The sequence below is a fragment of the Miniopterus natalensis genome, chromosome 17 (genome assembly GCF_054644295.1).
Source record: "Miniopterus natalensis isolate mMinNat1 chromosome 17, mMinNat1.hap1, whole genome shotgun sequence".
In the NCBI taxonomy this organism is placed as follows: Eukaryota; Metazoa; Chordata; class Mammalia; order Chiroptera; family Miniopteridae; genus Miniopterus; species Miniopterus natalensis.
The window spans coordinates 45,198,291-45,215,798 of NC_142097.1; the positions used below are offsets into that span (position 1 = coordinate 45,198,291).

At 66.5% G+C, this 17,508-nt stretch overlaps 1 protein-coding gene across 2 annotated transcripts in view; it reads left to right on the forward strand.

The window, feature by feature from the left end:
• Window positions 1–17,508, forward strand: part of BAHCC1 (BAH domain and coiled-coil containing 1) — a 50,289-nt gene that overhangs the window by 18,414 nt on the left and 14,367 nt on the right. For both annotated transcript variants that reach the window (XM_087826407.1, XM_087826406.1), the window contains exons 2-10: window positions 398–577; window positions 9,583–9,705; window positions 11,340–13,091; window positions 13,312–13,420; window positions 13,754–13,962; window positions 14,118–14,276; window positions 14,521–14,744; window positions 14,894–15,227; window positions 16,181–17,002. In XM_087826407.1, coding sequence (XP_087682533.1) covers window positions 398–577; window positions 9,583–9,705; window positions 11,340–13,091; window positions 13,312–13,420; window positions 13,754–13,962; window positions 14,118–14,276; window positions 14,521–14,744; window positions 14,894–15,227; window positions 16,181–17,002 — 3,912 coding nt within the window. The remainder of the gene's footprint in view (window positions 1–397; window positions 578–9,582; window positions 9,706–11,339; window positions 13,092–13,311; window positions 13,421–13,753; window positions 13,963–14,117; window positions 14,277–14,520; window positions 14,745–14,893; window positions 15,228–16,180; window positions 17,003–17,508) is intronic.

The window sequence follows — 17,508 nt, forward strand, 5'->3', positions numbered from 1 at the left end:
GACCCCTGGCCCTTTCCTGGAGTTGTGGGCAGAGCATCCTAGCAGGTCGCTGGGCCAAGGAGCCTGGGAGAGTCAGGGACTCTGCCTCCCAGAAGGCTGCCCATGGAACAGGCTGTCCCCATGGGCCCTGAACAGTACCTGGCACAGATGGGTGGGGGTGGGTGACAGGCTAGTGACAGATGTGCCATTCCTGAGGCTTTTGCAGCAACAGGAGGGCACTGAAGCCTCCAGACCCTAAGCATGACTGTCAGGTGTCTGAGTGAACAGCTTCTGTCCTGGCTTCTTGGAAATTTGCAGATAAAACCCACGGGAGCTTGGGGCCTGAGAGTCACGCGCTGAGGGCTCCTTGGAGGGGTGCTGTCCCTGCCCAGACTGACTCTTGCCCCTGTGTCCACAGCCAGCAGCCGCCTGATGGGCAGCTCTCCGGCCTCCTCCTTCATGGGCAGTTTCCTCACTGGCAGCCTGGGCTCCCCGGCCTCCACGCACCCCAGCGGCCCCACAGCTTCCCCCTCGGAGCAGGCCTACCGCGGCTCCCACCCCGCCACCTCCCAGCTCTGGTTCTCCCACTCCCATGAAGGTAAGTCAGGGGGCTGGGCTCCTGGCAGGCCCAGCAGCCGGAGTGACCCGCCACGGTGCCCCGGCCAGGGGTGAGCAACAGGTGCCCCTGCTGTGCCAAGGGCTCCGATGAGGGGCTGCCTCCCTGCCGGGGAAGCCCCCGTGGGAGAGGTAATTATTGGTTGGAGACGGGGTGGGCCCGCCAGGCAGTGGTCCTGGCCAGATGTGCACCGCAGATGGGTAGAGATGGAGAGGAGGGGCGGGGCCGGGAGGGCTCCAGGGAGCTGAGGAAATGTGGAACACAGCTGGGCCGGGCAGGCCGGGCTGCGCCCTCCACCCCGGGCTGCGCCCACCCCCAGACTCAGGGAGGCATGGGCTCCAGATGTGCCAGCTGGGAGGGAGGGCTGGGGAGGAGAGAACTGTCATCATTCTGAGGCTGCCACCCTGAGGGCCTGGCCTGGAACAGAGTCCCTCGCAGCCGCCCAGGCTCCCGGTGGGACGCAGGCCTGCGCACAAAGTAGGTGCCTCGCAAATACACGTGGCTGGAGGCGGAAGAGCCCCTGGAGGCCATTCGAGGACTCGGGCACCCCCCAGCTCCCCCACTGTCTGCTCAGTCCCTTGGCGCTGTGATATGGGCAGTGGCCCTGGGCCCATGGTCGCTGGTGTCTGCCGGCCACCCAGTCCCCGTGGCATGGGAAGGGTTAAGCTCAGCGGCGGCTGGCACGCGGAGAGGTAATTGTAGTTGGCAGCGGGCACAGAGGGCTCTCCGCTCCTGGCACCGGCACCTCTGTAACTCAATGACTGCCGCTCGGCGGGCGGCGTGTTTGCAGAGCACGGACCTACACACCGCTCCGCCGCGGCCGCCGTGCTCCAGGCAGGAGATTAGCGCCCAGCACTGCTGGGGAGCGAAAGAAACCTCTCTTTGTGCAACAAGAAAGGGGCTGTTTTCCAAACAGGACAGGTGACGAGTGAGGGACAGTTGTTAAAATAATCTGGGCTTTAAGCGCCCTGCGCTCGGAGCACACATGTTGGGCAGGCGATAAGGAGCGGCTCCCTTCCCCTGTGGAGGGGAGGCCGCCGGCCCTGAGACCCAGGTGGGCAGTGCAGGGGTCCTCACCCAGACCTGCCTGGCCGCCCACTTCCCGAGCCGGCGCTCCCCAGGGGAGACCGTGCAGCGGGCCGCCTCCCGCGTCCAGCCCCTCTGCCCCTGTCTGTCTGCGTCACTCTCACCCTCCCGCTGGCTGGGCCGCGGCATCTGGCTCCCAGGATGTCTGCGGGAGGGAGGAGGTGGCCGAGTGTCAGAGGAGGAGCTGGCAGGGGAGGCCTGCAGCAGCCTTGTGGGGCCACCTCAACTGAAATAACGGCCTCTGCCCCTCTGGCCCGGCTGCAGGTGCGCAGGCACACCAGGCTGGCTGACTTGGTTTCCCCTCCTTGCAGCCGTGGTCCCTGGTAGGGGCCTGGGAGTGGGAGCCACTCTCTCCCCCCTTGGGGACCTCATTGGCAAGGATGGCGGTTTGTGGGCAGCACCACCTGCCCTGGGGCCCTGGAAAAAGGTCCTGCCTGCCCTTCTGGGGGCTGCTGAGAGGGTGGGGTGGGAGGCGGTCTGCAGACAGTGCCCTCGACAGTCTCCAGCCACTCACTTCCCCTGAGCCAACGGCCGCCTTGGCGGAGTCGTTTGCAGGCTTGGGGCAACCCACCGCCCTCAGCCGCAGCCCTAAGGGGGTCCGCCTGGCTGGGTGGGAGGCCAGCGTGGGGGTGGCACCCTGGCCTGCGCCCTGTTTTGCCCCCACCGGTCCTGCATCCTCTGTCAAGGCAGAGGCGGCCTGAGCAGGAAGAAGGGTAGGTGCTGGGCCACACCGAGTTCCTCCCCCAAACCGGCCATGAGGGCTAGTGGTCACCTCTCCGTCTGCCCGGCGGCTCCTGGATTATGCCCACAGTAAAGTGGGGGAGAGCACGCATGTGGGGTGGTGGGCTTGGTGGGTGAGCTCAGGTGGACGCAAGACAGGGAGCTGCCCACCCAGGCTCCGGAACAGGGGTTTGAAGGTGCGTGTGGGATCCCACCCGAGGTCAGCCAGTGTGCATCTGTCCTGGGGACCATACAGCCACATACACCTTCCAGCTGCGCCTCAGTTTACCCGCTACCATCCCCTTTTCTGCGCCTTCATTACAGCTGCCCTGCCCCGGAATCCCCTTCCTGTGGGGGTTCCCCTGCCCTGCACCCTGCCGTCTGGTCTGCCTGCTGCATCCTTGCTCCGACAGGCCACGTGGTGCCGGCTGCCTCGCTGAGAGCTTGGAGCGTCAAGGCCAGCGAGCCTCGGGCGGGGCGGCGAGTGGCAGTGCTGGCTGGCTGGCTGCCCTGGCAGCATGCCTGGCTGCTAGTTTGACTGGGTGCCAGCTGGATCCCCGCATGCCGGGGCCTGTTTCTCTGCCGTGTGTCTTGGGGGGAGGGGGGCACGCGACACGGCTGGAGAGTGGGGGCCAGCAGGCACGGTGGGCTGCCCGGGAGGGCTGCTCAGAGCCTGGCTCTCCCTCATCCATCCATTCCTTTCACCAGCCCCAGGAGGGGCAGGAGGCAGGTGCCCCAGAGCCTGGCCGGGGCTGGGCCTCTGAAGGGGTTCTTAACTGTGGGGCAAGGAGGCCAGGATGGGGCAACAAGTGGGGGCCAGGGGTGGGGGGTGGGGAGGCCACCGCCTCTCTATTGACGGATCCAGCCTTCCCTGGTGTGCAGGGGAGTGGCCCAGAGCTGGGGGAGCTTCCCAAACATCTGGCCAGGGGCAGAACCTATGTGTCCCTGGCCCCCCAGGCTTACCCAAGTGAGGGGTCCTTCCAGAGGCTATACGTTCCCCTCTGGGGCTTAGGAAGGGGGTGGGAGGCGGAACTGGCCAGGTGGGGGTGAGCCAATGTCCAGCCCGCCTGCCCCCTGGGTCGGATTGGGGGCGGGGGCGGAGCACAGCTGGTCCTATTGTCAGGGAGCTGGCCCCCTCCCTCTCCACTGCACCCCACCCCCCAGCTGTCTGGCTAGGACCACCCACAGGATTGATGAAAGGGGATTCTGTTCCTGGGGGCTCAGCTGGAGAGGGGTGGGGACCGAGCGCTGGGCTGCACAGCCCCAGCTACTCCTGGTCTCTTGTGCCACCTGGAGGGAGAGCCGTGGCCTGGCCGGCTCTCTGTGGGAGCCACACCCTCCCCCCCACCGCTTCTCCATTAGGGCCCCGCTGGGTTCCAGTGGGGACAGGGGCTTCACCAAAGAGCTATCAGCACCCCTGCTGTTTCCAGCCCCCCAACTTCCCCGAGTCCCACCAGCTGCCCCTCTGTCTCTCCTGAGACCTCAGGGCTTCTGAGAGCAAGTGGGTGGCAGGACCGTGTCTGTGTGAGGGATCGGGGTCCCACCCAGCAGCCAGCACTTGTGTGTGGCCTCAGAGCTCTCCGGGCCCCAACAGCTCATGTTCCAGGACTGTCCAGAGCTCTTCACCCCACCAGCCCTCGCCCAGTCCCCTTACCCCAGACCCTGTCAGCCAGTCCCCGCGTCTCCTGGTCTGTTTCCTCAGTGTCCACCCACAGGACAACTTACCATCAGCCCCCAGTCTCCCCCCGCCAGCCTGAGGAAGGTGCTCAGTGTCTGGGTGCCCCCTAGCTCTGCCTGCCTGTCCCCTTCCCATGGGCTGGGGGGGCGAGCGGGCTGCTCTGAAATGCGGGGACAGCGTAGGGGGAAGGGCCCATGCTCCCTGGAACTCAGCACAGTGGGCACAGACCCCCCGGCTACTTTCACCACAGCTAAAGGGAGGACCCTCCTGGCTGGACCTCTGATCCCTCCAGAGCCTTCTCAGGCCTCTGCACCGACAGCCTCCTCACCCCTGCCTGTGCCCTTGGCACCCTGCCCGCCTCCTCTTCAGGGTCCCAGCTTCCTGCCACCCCTCTGGGCCCCCGCCCTCCTCCCCTGCTAGGGTCCCATCCTGCTTACCCCGGGCCAGCGCCCACCAGAGGGCACTGTGCCAGGCCCGCCTACCCGGCCTGGGTCCTGCAGCTGCAGGTGGCCCTGAGGCAGGGGCCCCAGGTCCAGTCCTTGGCTCCAGGTCAGGCCAGTGGCACACCTGTGGCACTCAGGGTGACGTCATTTTATCCCATTCCTGGCCCTGGGGTGGCCCTTGCTTGCTAACTGCTCCCAGCAACACTGTTATGTGGGTAACAGGGCATCAGGACTGCTGGACAAGGCCCCAGGCCTCTGCCCCTTGCAAGGGGCTTCCTCACAGCCAGAGGGCTGCATTGGCCTCAAGTCCACAGCGCCCCACACGCAGGTCCACGATGCTTCACCCTGGGGGGCCTGGAGCCCACAGGAGGGCCAGGACCAGAGGTCTGGGTGGGGTGGGGTGGGGCAGGGCGGAGCTCCCTGGCAGTCGGGGCTGCTGTGTGAGATGTTAGCAAAGCTTTGGGGGGTCACGCCAGCTTGCTCCTGGCTCCAGACTCTGAAATTTCGGGATTTCCCCAGTTGAGGCCCGCAGCACAGGGTCCCAGCCTTCCCCGGCCTTGATTCTCACGGCTCGGCGTTTCTGCTCTGTGCCCAGGCCTTGCTCCTCCCTGCGGAGCGCGTGCCAAGAGCCTGGGACTGTCCACGGGCCGTCCGGATCCTGGGCAGGCTGCCCAGGGCTCTTGTTCCAGAGGCGCCCGCGGGAGCCTGGCACCGTCCCCGGCTCTTAGCTGCTCCTCTCGGCCAGGACAGACTGCCAGGCCCTGCACCTGGGGCAGGGGAATGGGTGCGTGCCCGGGCGCCTGGACCAGGACCCCGCAGGTGGGCTGACCTCTGTGGATGGAATGAGACCAGAGTCAACGTGAGCACACACTTCAGCCCAAGCCCCCAGCTTCGAAAGGCGACCGTGGGACCTCCTGAGGGGCTGAGGTTCCAAGCCCACTCCAGCTGGAGAAGGGGTCTCCCTTGGCTCTCCCCACACTTTTTTTTTTTTTTTTTTAATATATCTTTATTAATTTCAGAGAGAGGAAGGGAGAGGGGGAGAGAGAGAGAGAAACATCAGTGAGAGGTTCATTGATCAGCTGCCTCCTGCACTCCCCCTACTGGGGATCGAGCCCTGAACCCAGGCATGTGCCCTGACCCGGAATCGAACTCTCTCTCCTGGATCATAGATCGATGCTCAGCTGCTGGGCCACGCTGGCCGGGCATCCCCCCCATACTTTGAAAGCACAGCCCGGCTACCCAGGGGGTCACCCTCCAGGGAGGGGCCAATGCTGATTGTCCAGGTGGCATGGGGGGGACAGGGTGCACCCACTGCAGAGGGCCTTGCCCTCATGGTGTGGAGGCAGCTGGCAGCTAGCAGGGCAGGACCCTGGGGTTTGGTTAGAGCCTCATGCATCATGCCCCGAAAGGCTTTGCTAAGCCTGCAGTGTGTGGAGCTGTGGGCCTGGGGGGGGGGGCTTCCGGGTGACCCTGCAATGGGAGGTGCCAGTGCATCCTGGTCCTCTGGTTGGCTAGCCATGCACCCGTCCCCCCAGACCTGGCCAGGAGCACCCGAAGTGTCCAGTCTTCAGAGAGACCCAAGAGCATCCCCCAGCCTCTCCCAGGAGGGTGGTCCCTGGAAGTCGGGTGGGGGGCTTATTGCCCCTCCAGCCTTCTGAGAGGTTCTGGGGGGGTGGAGGGCTGGAGGGGTCTCCGACACAGGGCAGATGTGAGGGTGCCAGCCCCTTCCCCCTCTCCTGCTGAGTGGCTTGCAGCAGGCCTCTCCCGGGTACCCTCCCTTCTGGGGGGGGTGGCAGGATGAGCCCCCTCATCTCTTTCCTCTTTGTTCCTGCCCAGCCTCCTGCCCTCTCTGTCCTTCAGACCCTGTCCGCTGACCCTGTCTTTCTGCCCACTTCCCCAGCACCCCTGGCCTTCGCCCCTAGAGGCCAGGGAGGGGAGAGGGGTCAGCAGCGTGGTCTGGAGCCCAGGGACCTGGCCTGAAGGCCGGGGTCTGGCCCTCACTTCATTGCTCCCCACTGGGCACCGACAGTATTGAGTCTTGTACTCGTCATGCAACTGGGTTCAGTCTCCTGGCAGCTCAGCAGTGGGGGCGGAATGGGGGGGCGTCCTTGGAGACATCCACGCAGGCCTGGGACCCTCTTTGAGCTCTCCGGGTTCTCTAGGACTTCGGGGTGGGGTGGGGTGGGGTGGGGGGCCTGGGACTGCAGGTCTGGGGCCTGGCCCCCGGTAGGGCAGGTGCTTGGCTGCAGGTGCCACCTATCAGTGAGGCCTGGGAAGGGGTTCTGGCCCCTGCTGCCCCAGAAGCCGTGTAGTTTAAGGAGCTCTGGGTCCCAGGGTGTCCAGCCCCCACCATGTCCGTAGCCTCCTGCTCCTGTGTACTCTCCCTGCCCTGAGCCCTCCCCAGGAATGCGCCCCATTCTCTGAAAGAGCCCCTTTAAGGACCTAGCGGCCCTGCCTGCTGGCTCCTGATCTCAGAACAGCTGCTCTGATTCATAAAAGTCGTTTTCTATTTTTCCCTCAATTCAGAAAGCGCGGTCTTGTCGGCAAAAGAAAGGGCCTCCCTGTGGCTGGGCTGGAGGACTTCTCCCCTCTTCTCCTGTCCCGCCCCAAGTCCCCCCTGCCCCACACCCCTCCGTCTCTTTTTCCATCTCCCAACCCTAACCCCCTCCCGGGGTCCCCGAGGTGGGGCCTCTGCAGATGATGGAGGAAGAGGGGTGGCCCCTGGTGGATTTCTCCCCCGCTCCTGGCGGACATCACCGCTCGGGGTCAGAAGTGGAAACGCGAGCAGGGCCAGCGCCCTCACTCTGCCCCCAAAGGGCGCTGGCAGGAAGGAGCCCACCCCTGGGCCAGCTGAACCTCCTGCTCCCCCAGAGGGCGAGTGGGCGGGAGGCCCGGACCTCCCGAGGGGTCACAGGGGGGTCCGTGCCTGGGAAATGGAGTCTGGGAAGGAGGAATTTACAGACTTCTGTTTACCAAACGAGGCCCTGTAAAACATTTAACAGCAGCCAATTAAAGGGGGACAGCTGCGTGGCCTAACCGCTCCCCATGCGGCGCACACAGGCCTCTGCCCCGCCCCCACCACTCCCACCCCGGCCACTTTCCTCAAGTCTTCCAGGAGCTGAGTTTAATCTAGGAAACATCTGCTCCAGATGTGTCTCCGCACACAAACCAGGCCAGTTGGCCAGGCTCTCCGGACTCAGCCCGCGCCGGGCAGGGACGGGGCTGTGGGGGGACGGGCCAGGGTGGCACTGCCAAGGTGGCACTTCTTGATGCCTGTGCTCCTCACAAGCCCCCACGGGTGGTGTTCCTCCAGCTTGTGGGACCCGGGATGCTTGGGGATGGACGCGATCCACAGCCGCACCTCAGACCCCGAGCCAGAGGACATCAAGCCTCGGCACTAGGGGCTGAGGGGTGGCCGGTCACTGTGGAAGGGCCTTCTGGGATCGGGGTTCAGGATACCCCGTTTGTAATGGCGGAACCCGAGTGTCCCCTTTAGAGTCTGACCATTTCTTACTCTGAGTTCTGCCCCTGCGGCACCGCGTCTATCCTTACCTCTGAGCTGGGTCCCACAGCCCCACCCTGCCAAGGGGCCTCCCGGTGGGCTCTAGGGCTGTGCCCCGTGCACCCCTAGCCACCCCCTGGCACCGAGATAGTGTCCATGCCATACCAGCCTCCACCCTCCGTCTGACAGCTTTGGCATCCCCCGGGCCAGCCTTAGGCCACCCTCGAGTGCTCAGCCACGAGTTGTCTCAAGGACTTACACTGAAACAGCAATTGTGGCTACAGCTCCCTTTGATCAAGGCGAGGCTCTCCCTCCCCTCCCAGGACCTGCCTGCGGGGCCTGGCACCAGCTCTGCCCTCTCCCAGCCCCTGAGGACTCGGCCCCAGGGGAAGCCCCGGGATTCCCGCTCCCATGTCACAGCAGAGGCAGCCCAGAAGTTAGACTCCCGGCCCAGGAAGCCATTCCTGTAGCCAGTGCCATCGTGGGGTCTCGGGACAGCTATGAGGTGCCCAAAAGAAACTCCTCTGGGGCTGTTTCCCACGGGGAAATGTTCAGAGCATTATCTCAAAACATGAGTTTGGGAATAAGACCGGGTTCTGCCTGCACCAATCCAGTGGGCAACTCGGCCACCCCCACCCCGGCCTTCTGGGCCTGATGGGGAAGGACCAGCAGTGAGGAGCCACGTTCCAGGTGGCTACTGGCTGGTGGCTAGTGGCTCTGGGCATCCATCAGACAGGTCACACACACCCCCAGGCCTGGCCTCCCAGGCCCGTATTAGTTTTGTCTGTCCTATTCCCTTCTGGGGGGCAGAATGTGTGTCCCAGGTGGCCAGAGCCCCCCAAGGTCCAAGGCCAACAGGTTGGGCCGGGTTCTAGGGTGTGGCTGGCATTCCTGTGCTGGGCAGAGCTGGGTGGGGCAGGCCATCTAGACCCTTCAGAGTGACAGGGAGGGGCCTGCTGGCTTGACCCACAGGTGCCAGGGAGGGTCTCAGGGCTGGGAAGCAACACCGGGAACTCTTGGGGGGGGGCTACCATTGCTGGGGACCAGCTCCCTTCACAGACCTCAGAGTGCAGAGGAGACCCGGCTGGTGGAGAGCCCAGTGCCGGTGTCCCCAGCAAGGTGGATGCCCAGGGTCGGTTGGAAGGTGCAGGCCCAGGCGGCGCTGGCCTGGGCCCCTCTGGCCGAGAGCTCGGCCCATGCTGGGAAGGCCTCTGTGCAGGCCTGTGTCCGCTGCGCTCCCTTCCTCCCAGCGCCCCTTTGGTTGCCTGCCCCGAGCTCCGCGCTGCTGAGTATCTCTGGGAGAGAAACGGGGCCCCTGCGCCATCCTCTCCTCACTCCCAGCCCATCAGCAATTCCGTTTGAGCCGCACGGAGGGGGCACCAGTGGAGTCAGAGTTAATGTGATGTATTGATGGGTTGGTTTCCCCAGGGCAGGCTGCTCCCGGCTCCGGGGGCTGTCGCTCCTGGGCTGCCCGCTGGCTTCTGGCCTCCCTGGGGTCAGGGTGGGGGTGAGCTGAGGCCCGGAGGTGCCTCTGCAGCCTGCCCCCTTGCTTCTTTAGCTCCAGGGTACCCCAGATTTTCGGGGAGTCTGGCATCCACCTTCCTACCCATGAGCCACTTGGATCACCATGGAAACAGCAATGTTCTCTATGGACAACACCGTTTCTATGGAACCCAAAAAGGCAAGTGCTGGCATAGGGGCTGGAGGGGTGGTGTGGGGCCTAGATAACCCTCCATTCATGACCCTGGCTGTGGGAGGAGGTGCACCTGCAGAGAAGCAGATCGGAGGGGAGGGGCGTGCTCAGCTTCCATGCAGAGGGACTAGGGGACCTTCCCAGAGGCGTCCTGGCACCTTGGGGCCTGGCCAGGCAGCAGAAGGCCTTGGCCTCAGCCCAGCCCAGGGCTGGCCAGCTGGGATTGGTGCAGAGGAGACCCTTCCAGCAGACGGGGCTAGTAAAGCTCCCCACCCGGGGAATGGACAGATGCTGGACACTGCTGCCCAGAGGACAACCCCCCACAGGCAGCAGGCTGGGTCCCCCAAACTCCCACATCAGCCCAGCGTGGGCAGCTATTTTGACAGTGTTTGTTGGGGGCGAGCAGGTGGTTGCAGACCCAGAAAACCAGCTGGTGAACCGAACCAGGGACCCTCTGGACAGTGGGCCTGGCACCATTTCAGTTACCAAAGTGCTGGGTGGAACCCCCTCCAGGAACACTCTGATTTTGGAAACTGAGCTAATTAGGTTTTGCCCAGGCCAGCCTTGTTTTAATTAGCAGGAAATTTACACAACAGGACAGTTTTACAAGTTCCAAATGTTTCTTTGGCCCCCCCCTTGTCTGTTCTCTCTCGGGGCTCCAGGCAGTCCGCCACCTCAGCTGGGTACGAAGGGGGCCAGGCCCCGAAGGTCCCCAGAGACAGTAACCTGGCTCCAGCTTGGGGAGGCACTGGGTGTCCCCAGGGCTGGCCAGGGGCCCACGTAGAGAGCAAGGCCCAGGCAGGAAGGCTTTGCCCCAGGCTGAGGGTCCAGGCTGGACAGCAGGCCATGCCCAGCATGGGGAGCCAAGAGTACACCCACCTCCCACCACCTCCCAGAGTGGATGGTCCCAGAGCTGCAGGCATATTGAAACCCGATAGCAGGCTACGATGGGGACAGCCAAGCGGGACCATTTCCCTGTTTCCCTTCTTTAAACGGTCACCCTAGCCCCCCCAAGCCTGAGATACCTGAAATGAAGGGGGGCTGGGGGCCTCACGTGGCATTCAGGAGGGAGGTGAGCGGGGTCTTCACACCAAGTTCATCTTCAGACACGTGTCTCCCCTGGGCCCCGCTTCCTCCAGGGTATCAGCACCACAGGGGCTGGTAAGGGCCAGGCGTTTGGCTGTCCCCGGGGCACGGCTCTGTCCCCAGCGGGCTCTCGCACAGCTCTCCAGGCGGCTGGGCATCCTGGCACAGTGCAGTATCCAGGGGCCGTGTCGTGCCACACATATCATGTGCACTACTGTGCCCTGCGCCCCCAAGCGAAGCAGCCTCCTTAGCTTTAGGGTCCTGGTGGCCGTCTATAAAGACTGGACCAGTTTACACGCCCCAGCACCGTGGGGGCTGTGGGGAGATGCCTGCTGGCCCAGACCTCACCTGCTGGCTCCACCTGCTCCCGCCCTCCCTCCGCTGACCCCCCTTGGCGCTGGGCCAGGCAGGGGAGCCCAGCATTTTCAGTGCCCATCTCCTAGGGGCCTGCACGTAAGTCAGACCTTGGCCGGGGGACCTGAGCTCTGAGCTTTCCAGCCCCGGCTTCCCGTTGACCTTGGCTCCCTCTCGCGCAGATAACTTCTACCTGCGCAATCTGCCCCCCCAGCCCACCCTGCTGCCCGCCAACCACAGCTTCCCCGGCGTGGCCCGGGCGGCCCCCGCCCATCCCATCGGCTCCTGCAGCCGCGACCGGGGCGAGGCCGCCACCCTGCAGAAGGGCACCAAGGAGTTCGACCGCTTCCTCGTGGGCAAAGAGCTGGGCAAGGAGAAGGCCAGCAAGGCGGTGGAGGGCAAGGAGCGGCCGGCGGCCGAGGAGGACGGCAGCAAGGAGCGGCACAAGCTGGTGCTGCCCCTGCCGGCCGAGGGCCCCTGCAAGGAGAGCCCCGCGCCCAGGGGCCCCTGCGAGGGCCGCCCCAAGCACCTCGCCTCCTGCCTCCTCAACACCAAGGTGCTCAACGGCGAGATGGGCAAGGCCGCGCTGGCCAGCTGCGCCGGCGGTGTGCTGGTGCGGCCCGGCCTGGCCGCCTCGGGACGCTGCACCAAGGAGGCGGCAGGGCCCGCGGAGCCCGGGCAGGCCTTCGGCGAGTGCCTGGAGCGGCGGCAGGTGCTGCACCACGCCGCGTCCTACACGGTGCCCTCTGGCCTGCCCGCCGGGCCGCCCCCGCCCCTCAGCACGGCTGCCGGCTCCTTCCCCTGCCTGCCGCTGCACCCGGGCCCCGACGGGCTCTGCCCGCTGCAGGACAAAGTCCCCCGGGACCTGAAGGCCAGCGGGCCCACCTTCGTGCCTTCTGTGGGGCACCTGGCCGACAAGAGCCGCTCCTTCCAGGCGGCCGAGGCCTGTGCCGTGGCGGGTGAGGGCAAGGACCGCCACCTGGATGGGGCCTTGGGGCCTGACCATGCCGCGCCCTACGGGGTCTCCTATGCCCACCTGAAGGCAGAGGGCAAGGGCGAGCGGCGGCCGGGGGGCTTCGAGGCGGCCCTCAACCCCCGGCTCAAGGGCCTGGAGTATCTCCGGGGCACAGGCCCTGAAGCCCCCTTCCCCGGGCTCCCCACAGGGGGACTGGACAAAAGCAACTACTTTGAATTACCCGCCCCCTCCCAGGACTGTGTCCGGCCTGGTCACCAGGAACCTCTGGCCGGGAAGGTTACCCAGGCCTGCTGCACTTTAGATAAGACCGCCAGCAAGGAGGCCCCGGCAGGTCCCCCTGGGGCCCAGAAGGTGGCCCGGATCCGGCATCAGCAGCACTTGGGGGCCCCCGAGATGGAGCCAGGGGGCGGCGCAGCCGAGGCCAAGCGTAAGTCCCTGGAGCTGGCATCCCTGGGCTACAGTGGGCCCCAGCTGCCCCCGTGGAGCGTCCAGTCGGGCCAGGGCACCACCATGGCCATTGGCGAGGAACGCAAGGCTGGCGCCTACCTGGACCCCTTCAGCGGCAGCCTCCAGCAGGCGGCCCTCCTGCCCCAGGACCTGCCCGCCCCGCCCGACGAGGTCTCGGCCATGAAGAACCTGCTCAAGTACAGTAACCAGGCGCTGGTCGTCGGCCAGAAGGCACCCTTCGTGGGCCTGGGCGGCCTCAAGGCCAGCTGTGCTCAGCAGGACGTGAAGTTCCCAACCACCAAGGGCCCGGGCCAGGCCCCCAGCGAGGTGGAGAGGCCTGACTGTGCCCGGAGCCGGGAGCACGAGGCTCCACATGGCGATGGAGAGGTGCGGCAGCCACCTGTGGGCATCGCGGTGGCCTTGGCGCGGCAGAAAGACACAGTGAGCCGGCCAGAGACGGCCTATGGCACCAACACCGGGCGGCAGGGCCGAGCAGCTCCCACCTTCAAAGGTAGGGCACCGTCTCAAGGAGGGAGGCGTGGGGTGTGCTGCTGACTGGCCCTTGTCCACCCTCCCAAGGCTCCGGGGGCCCTGGGCTCTCCCACGTCTGCAGCCTCGATGGGCCCCACCTTGCCCCGTGAGCCGAAGCCCCAGCCTCACCCTCGCAGAACCCGAAGGCCCCGGGTTCCTGGTCAGTCCCTCATCCCTTCTGCCATCTCTGACCCACGCAGCTGGCGGTGGGCCCCGCCCCACCCACGCACTGGACCTGGAGGCGGAGGAGGAGAGGGCGCGGCTGTGTGAGGACCGCCTGGGGCTGGCCAGCCGGGAGCTGCTGCTACAGTAAGAACTGGGCCGCGGCCTCCGCGGGGTCCAGGCCACGCCTCTGGGCTATCGTGGCCGGGTGTCAGGTTTGGTGGCCCATCGGTGGCAGGGCTATGCACTCGCCCCAGACCTTGCCGGCTGGGGTTTCTGCCCATGTTGAGGGGAGCATCCCAACTCCCCTGTGCCAGTAGTGCCTCCCCGAGGACGGAGGCCTCTGACCCTGAGCCTGGGCTCCCCCGACCGAGACCCACTCCCCACTCCCTCCAAGGCTGACGGCCACTGGGTTGGGCGGGGGAGCAGGACAGGTGGCCGGAACATGTGCTGAGCCCTCACCCACCCCGTGACATGCAGGGACAACAAGGACCTCGTGGAATTCACCCGGATCCATCCATCCAGTGGCTGCCCCAGGGACCTGCCCCCCCACCTCATGATCGCAGGTGGCTCCTCCCTGCAGAGCGGCCAGCTGGGCGGGGACCCAGCCCCGCACCCCCACCCCGCCCACCCACCCTGGCTGCCCCGCACCCGCAGCCCCTCCTTGTGGATGGGGGGACATTCCTACGGTCAGTGTTCCGAGGGCAGCGAGGGGGCACGGAGCTTTGGTGGGCAGGGCCGGCCTGGGGCTCACGCCCTCGGCCTGGTGTGGGAGGCCTGGGGGCAACGTGGCCCCACCAGAGCTGCTGTTCCTCTGGCCGACCCTTGTGCCCTGTCTCCCCAGGCCTTGGGCACCCTGCCCTGCACCAGAACCTGCCCCCCGGCTTCCCTGCCTCTGTGCCCGGCTCCATGCCCTCGGTCTTCCCCCTCTCCCAGGACGCCCCCGCACAGCTAGTCATCCTGCCCTCAGAGCCCACGCCCCACACCGCCCCCCACGCGCTTGGTAAGGGCACCCTGGGCTGGGCTGTGTGCATGTGGGGGGGTGGGAAGCAGGCCTGAGGAAAGGCGCAGCCCACGTGGAGGTGAGGGCTGCGAGGCAGGCACCCGACCACCTGACCGGGGCGGGAGGCAGGTGCGGGGTGGGTGAGCTGGAGGTGAGGGGTGGAAAAGGCCAGCTCTGGTGGCTGGGATGCAGCCCAGTGCCCTGTCCCTGCTGGGGCTGACGGCTGCTCTGGCTCTGCCCGCAGCTGACGTCATGGACCAGGCCTCGCTGTGGCCCCCCATGTACGGGGGCCGGGGCCCCGCTTCCCACATGCAGCACCCGGGCCAGCTCCCCATGTATTCGCGGTCCCAGTTCCTGCGGCAACAGGAGCTCTACGCCCTGCAGCACCAACCTCAGCACCAACAGCACCAGCCGCAGCCACCCCAGCCGCCACCACAGCCACCTCCCCAGCGGGCCGCCCAGTTCCAGGTATCACCCCCGAGGCCACCCCGCGGGACTTAGGGCTCTGCTCCCTGCCTGCTGCAGGCTGGCCCGGCCTGGGGTCCCCACAGCACCCCCCAACCCCAATACCCTGAGCAGGGGACCGAGCCGGGCTAAGCTCTTCCCCCACCCCACAGCGGAAGCCTGAGGATCACCACCTGGAGCTGGAGGAGCCCACCCACGAGAAGGCCCTGAAGTCCACCCACAAGCCAGTTGCCTTAACCCCCACGGCCAAGGGCGCCCCCTCGCCCACCACCGCAGGCCCCGCCAAGCTGTCCACCTGCTGCCACTCTCCCGCCCCGAAGCCCCCAGCCAGCTGCCCCACACCACTGCCCCCACATCCCGGAGCCCAGTGCACTTTATCCGTCCGCCCCACTGGCAGCCCTGGGCCTGGCTCCCAGCTGCCCAGCGCCGAGGACAGGAGTGGGGAGGGCCGGCGGGCCGGAGCCAACCTCAGCACGTTGGAACCAGGTGAGACTGCCCCCCCACTCCGCTCTGAGGCCTCTCGCCCCTCCTGGGTGGGCAGAGCTGAAGGAGGGTGCTGGCTGGCTTGGGGTGCAGGGGTGTCCTCACCCACCGGGCCCCTGGTGGGGCCTGGGGCAATGCTGACCCTCCCCTGCTCTCTTTCTCCCTTTCCACAGTCCTTCTGGGTGACCCGCGGAAGGAGCACTCGGGGGTCCCCACCGTTTCCTTACAGCCCCTGGCGGATGGGGTGGGACAGGGTCAGACCCAACCAGCGGGTGCCGGGGCCCTGGGGATGGTATAAGCGCCTGGCCCTGGGGATGGTGGCAGGCAGAGGGCCTGCCCGCAGCCTCGGTCGCTGGGCCCAGGAGCCCACCCTCGGCCGCGGGGCGAGATGCAGCGGCCGGCCGGAGGCCCAGCATCCGCCGTGCAGCCCCCGCCGCCTGCCAGCGCCCAGGGCTGTTTCTCTCTCTCTGAATTAGGCTGCGAGTTTACACTGGAAACTCGTGTGGCGAACATAAAAGCCGTCCCAATTCCACAATCAGGAGACTGAGCCAACAGAGGTGGTCGGTTTTTTAGGCTTTTTTTAAATTTTTTTTATTGCAGTTAATGGGGCGTAAGGCCTCTGACAGGCTGCCGCGCGTCCCGGTTCAGGGAAAGCCCTGATTCGAGCCCCTTGTTCTGAGCCTCCCCGCTTTTCCCGGTCAGCCACACCACACCGCGTGGAGACGGCGCCCTGGGGACCCCCTCCCGCACCCGGGGCTCCCCTGCTGCCTCCTCCCAGCGGAACGTGTCCCCGTTTCTGTCTCACCTGTTCCGCAGGCAGAGGGCTGCCTGGGGGCCTGGGGACCCCCTCCCTCCCTCCCTTCCAGATGTGGGTCTGAGGCCACACTCGCTCCACCTGCGATGAGGCCATTCCCTCACCCCAGCGGCTCTCTCCTGACAACACCCCTGTTTTGCAGACCTGCCTCCTGGACACATGTGCCCCGCGGCCGGCTTGGGCTTCTCCCTGACCCCCAGCGTGCACTCATCTGACCTCTCAGACCCCAAAACTATGCAAAGCCCTGCCCCCCGGGCTCATCCGGAGCCCGTGAGGACACCTGCACCCGGGGAGCCATCCTGCCGAAGCCCCCAGAGCCTGGAGGAGCCTGGGCTGCCCTCGGGGGCCACCCAAGACCTTGCTGCCATCCCCCACCCTGCCGAGCGGGGCCCCCCGGGGAAGGCAGTGGACCCCAGCCCACTGGAGGGGCTGCAGGAACTGCGATGTGGGGCCCTCCTCCAGGGAGGGGGCCTCGAAGCCACTGGCCCGGCTAATTCTACTCAGGGAGGGGCCCGAGAGGAGAGGACCACGGGGGAGGGGCGGGAGGAGGGGGAACACGGGCCCTCACCGGGGGCCATGCCCCAGGCTCTGGAGCAACAGGCAGGGAGCCCCCTAGCCCTGGCCCAGGACGAGAGGGGCGAATGGCAGGCCCTCGGGGAGGCAGGGCCAGAGGAGGCCAAACTCGAGGAAGACAACCTGGAGGAAGAAGATGAAGAGGCTTGGGGGCCGACTCCCGACTGCAGCCACCTGCCCAGGGTGCTGCTGGGCCTGGACGCCCTGGTGGCAGCCACCATCGACCTGGGGGACTGGCCTGGAGTCAGCCCGGACCCTCAGCCCCCCACTGTCCCTGTGCCGCCCGGCGCAGCGCCCCCGCCCCATAGCTCAGGGATCCACGGCATCACCCTGCTCAGCGAGCTGGCCGACCTGGACGCCCAGCCACAGAGGAGCGAGCCCGCCCTGCAAGGTGAGCACCGCCGGCTGCCCCCTCCTCTGGGGCCCCCGGAGCTGGGCCTTCAGGGACGGGCTCGGGGTCAGCTGGCCAGACAGCAGGCCCCACGGTGTGGCCCCGACACTGCCCCTCCGCCCACCGGAAACCAGAGGCAGGTGTGCCCACCTGTGTCACCCCCAGCCCTGGCTTCGATTGGCCCATGGGAGCTGGGTCCACGGCGGCTGGAAAGGGGAGAAAGCTGTGTCCCCCACAGGCTTCCAGCCTCAACCTTCTACCACCTCAGGCTCCATGGCTCCCTCTCGGGACCTGCACAGGCGTGAGCTCAGGACACGTGCCCTTGGCTCCCAGGCCCAGGGAGGTGGCCCAAGACTCACCAGAGGGCCCCTAGGCCTCAGCAGGGCTGGGGGCTGGGGGCTGGGGGCTGGGGGCTGGGGGCTGGGGGCTGGGGGCTGGTGCAGAGGTGCTACCTGACCTGCAGGATGAGATGCTCCTGGGTTCCCCTTACCCCCCCACAAAGGCCC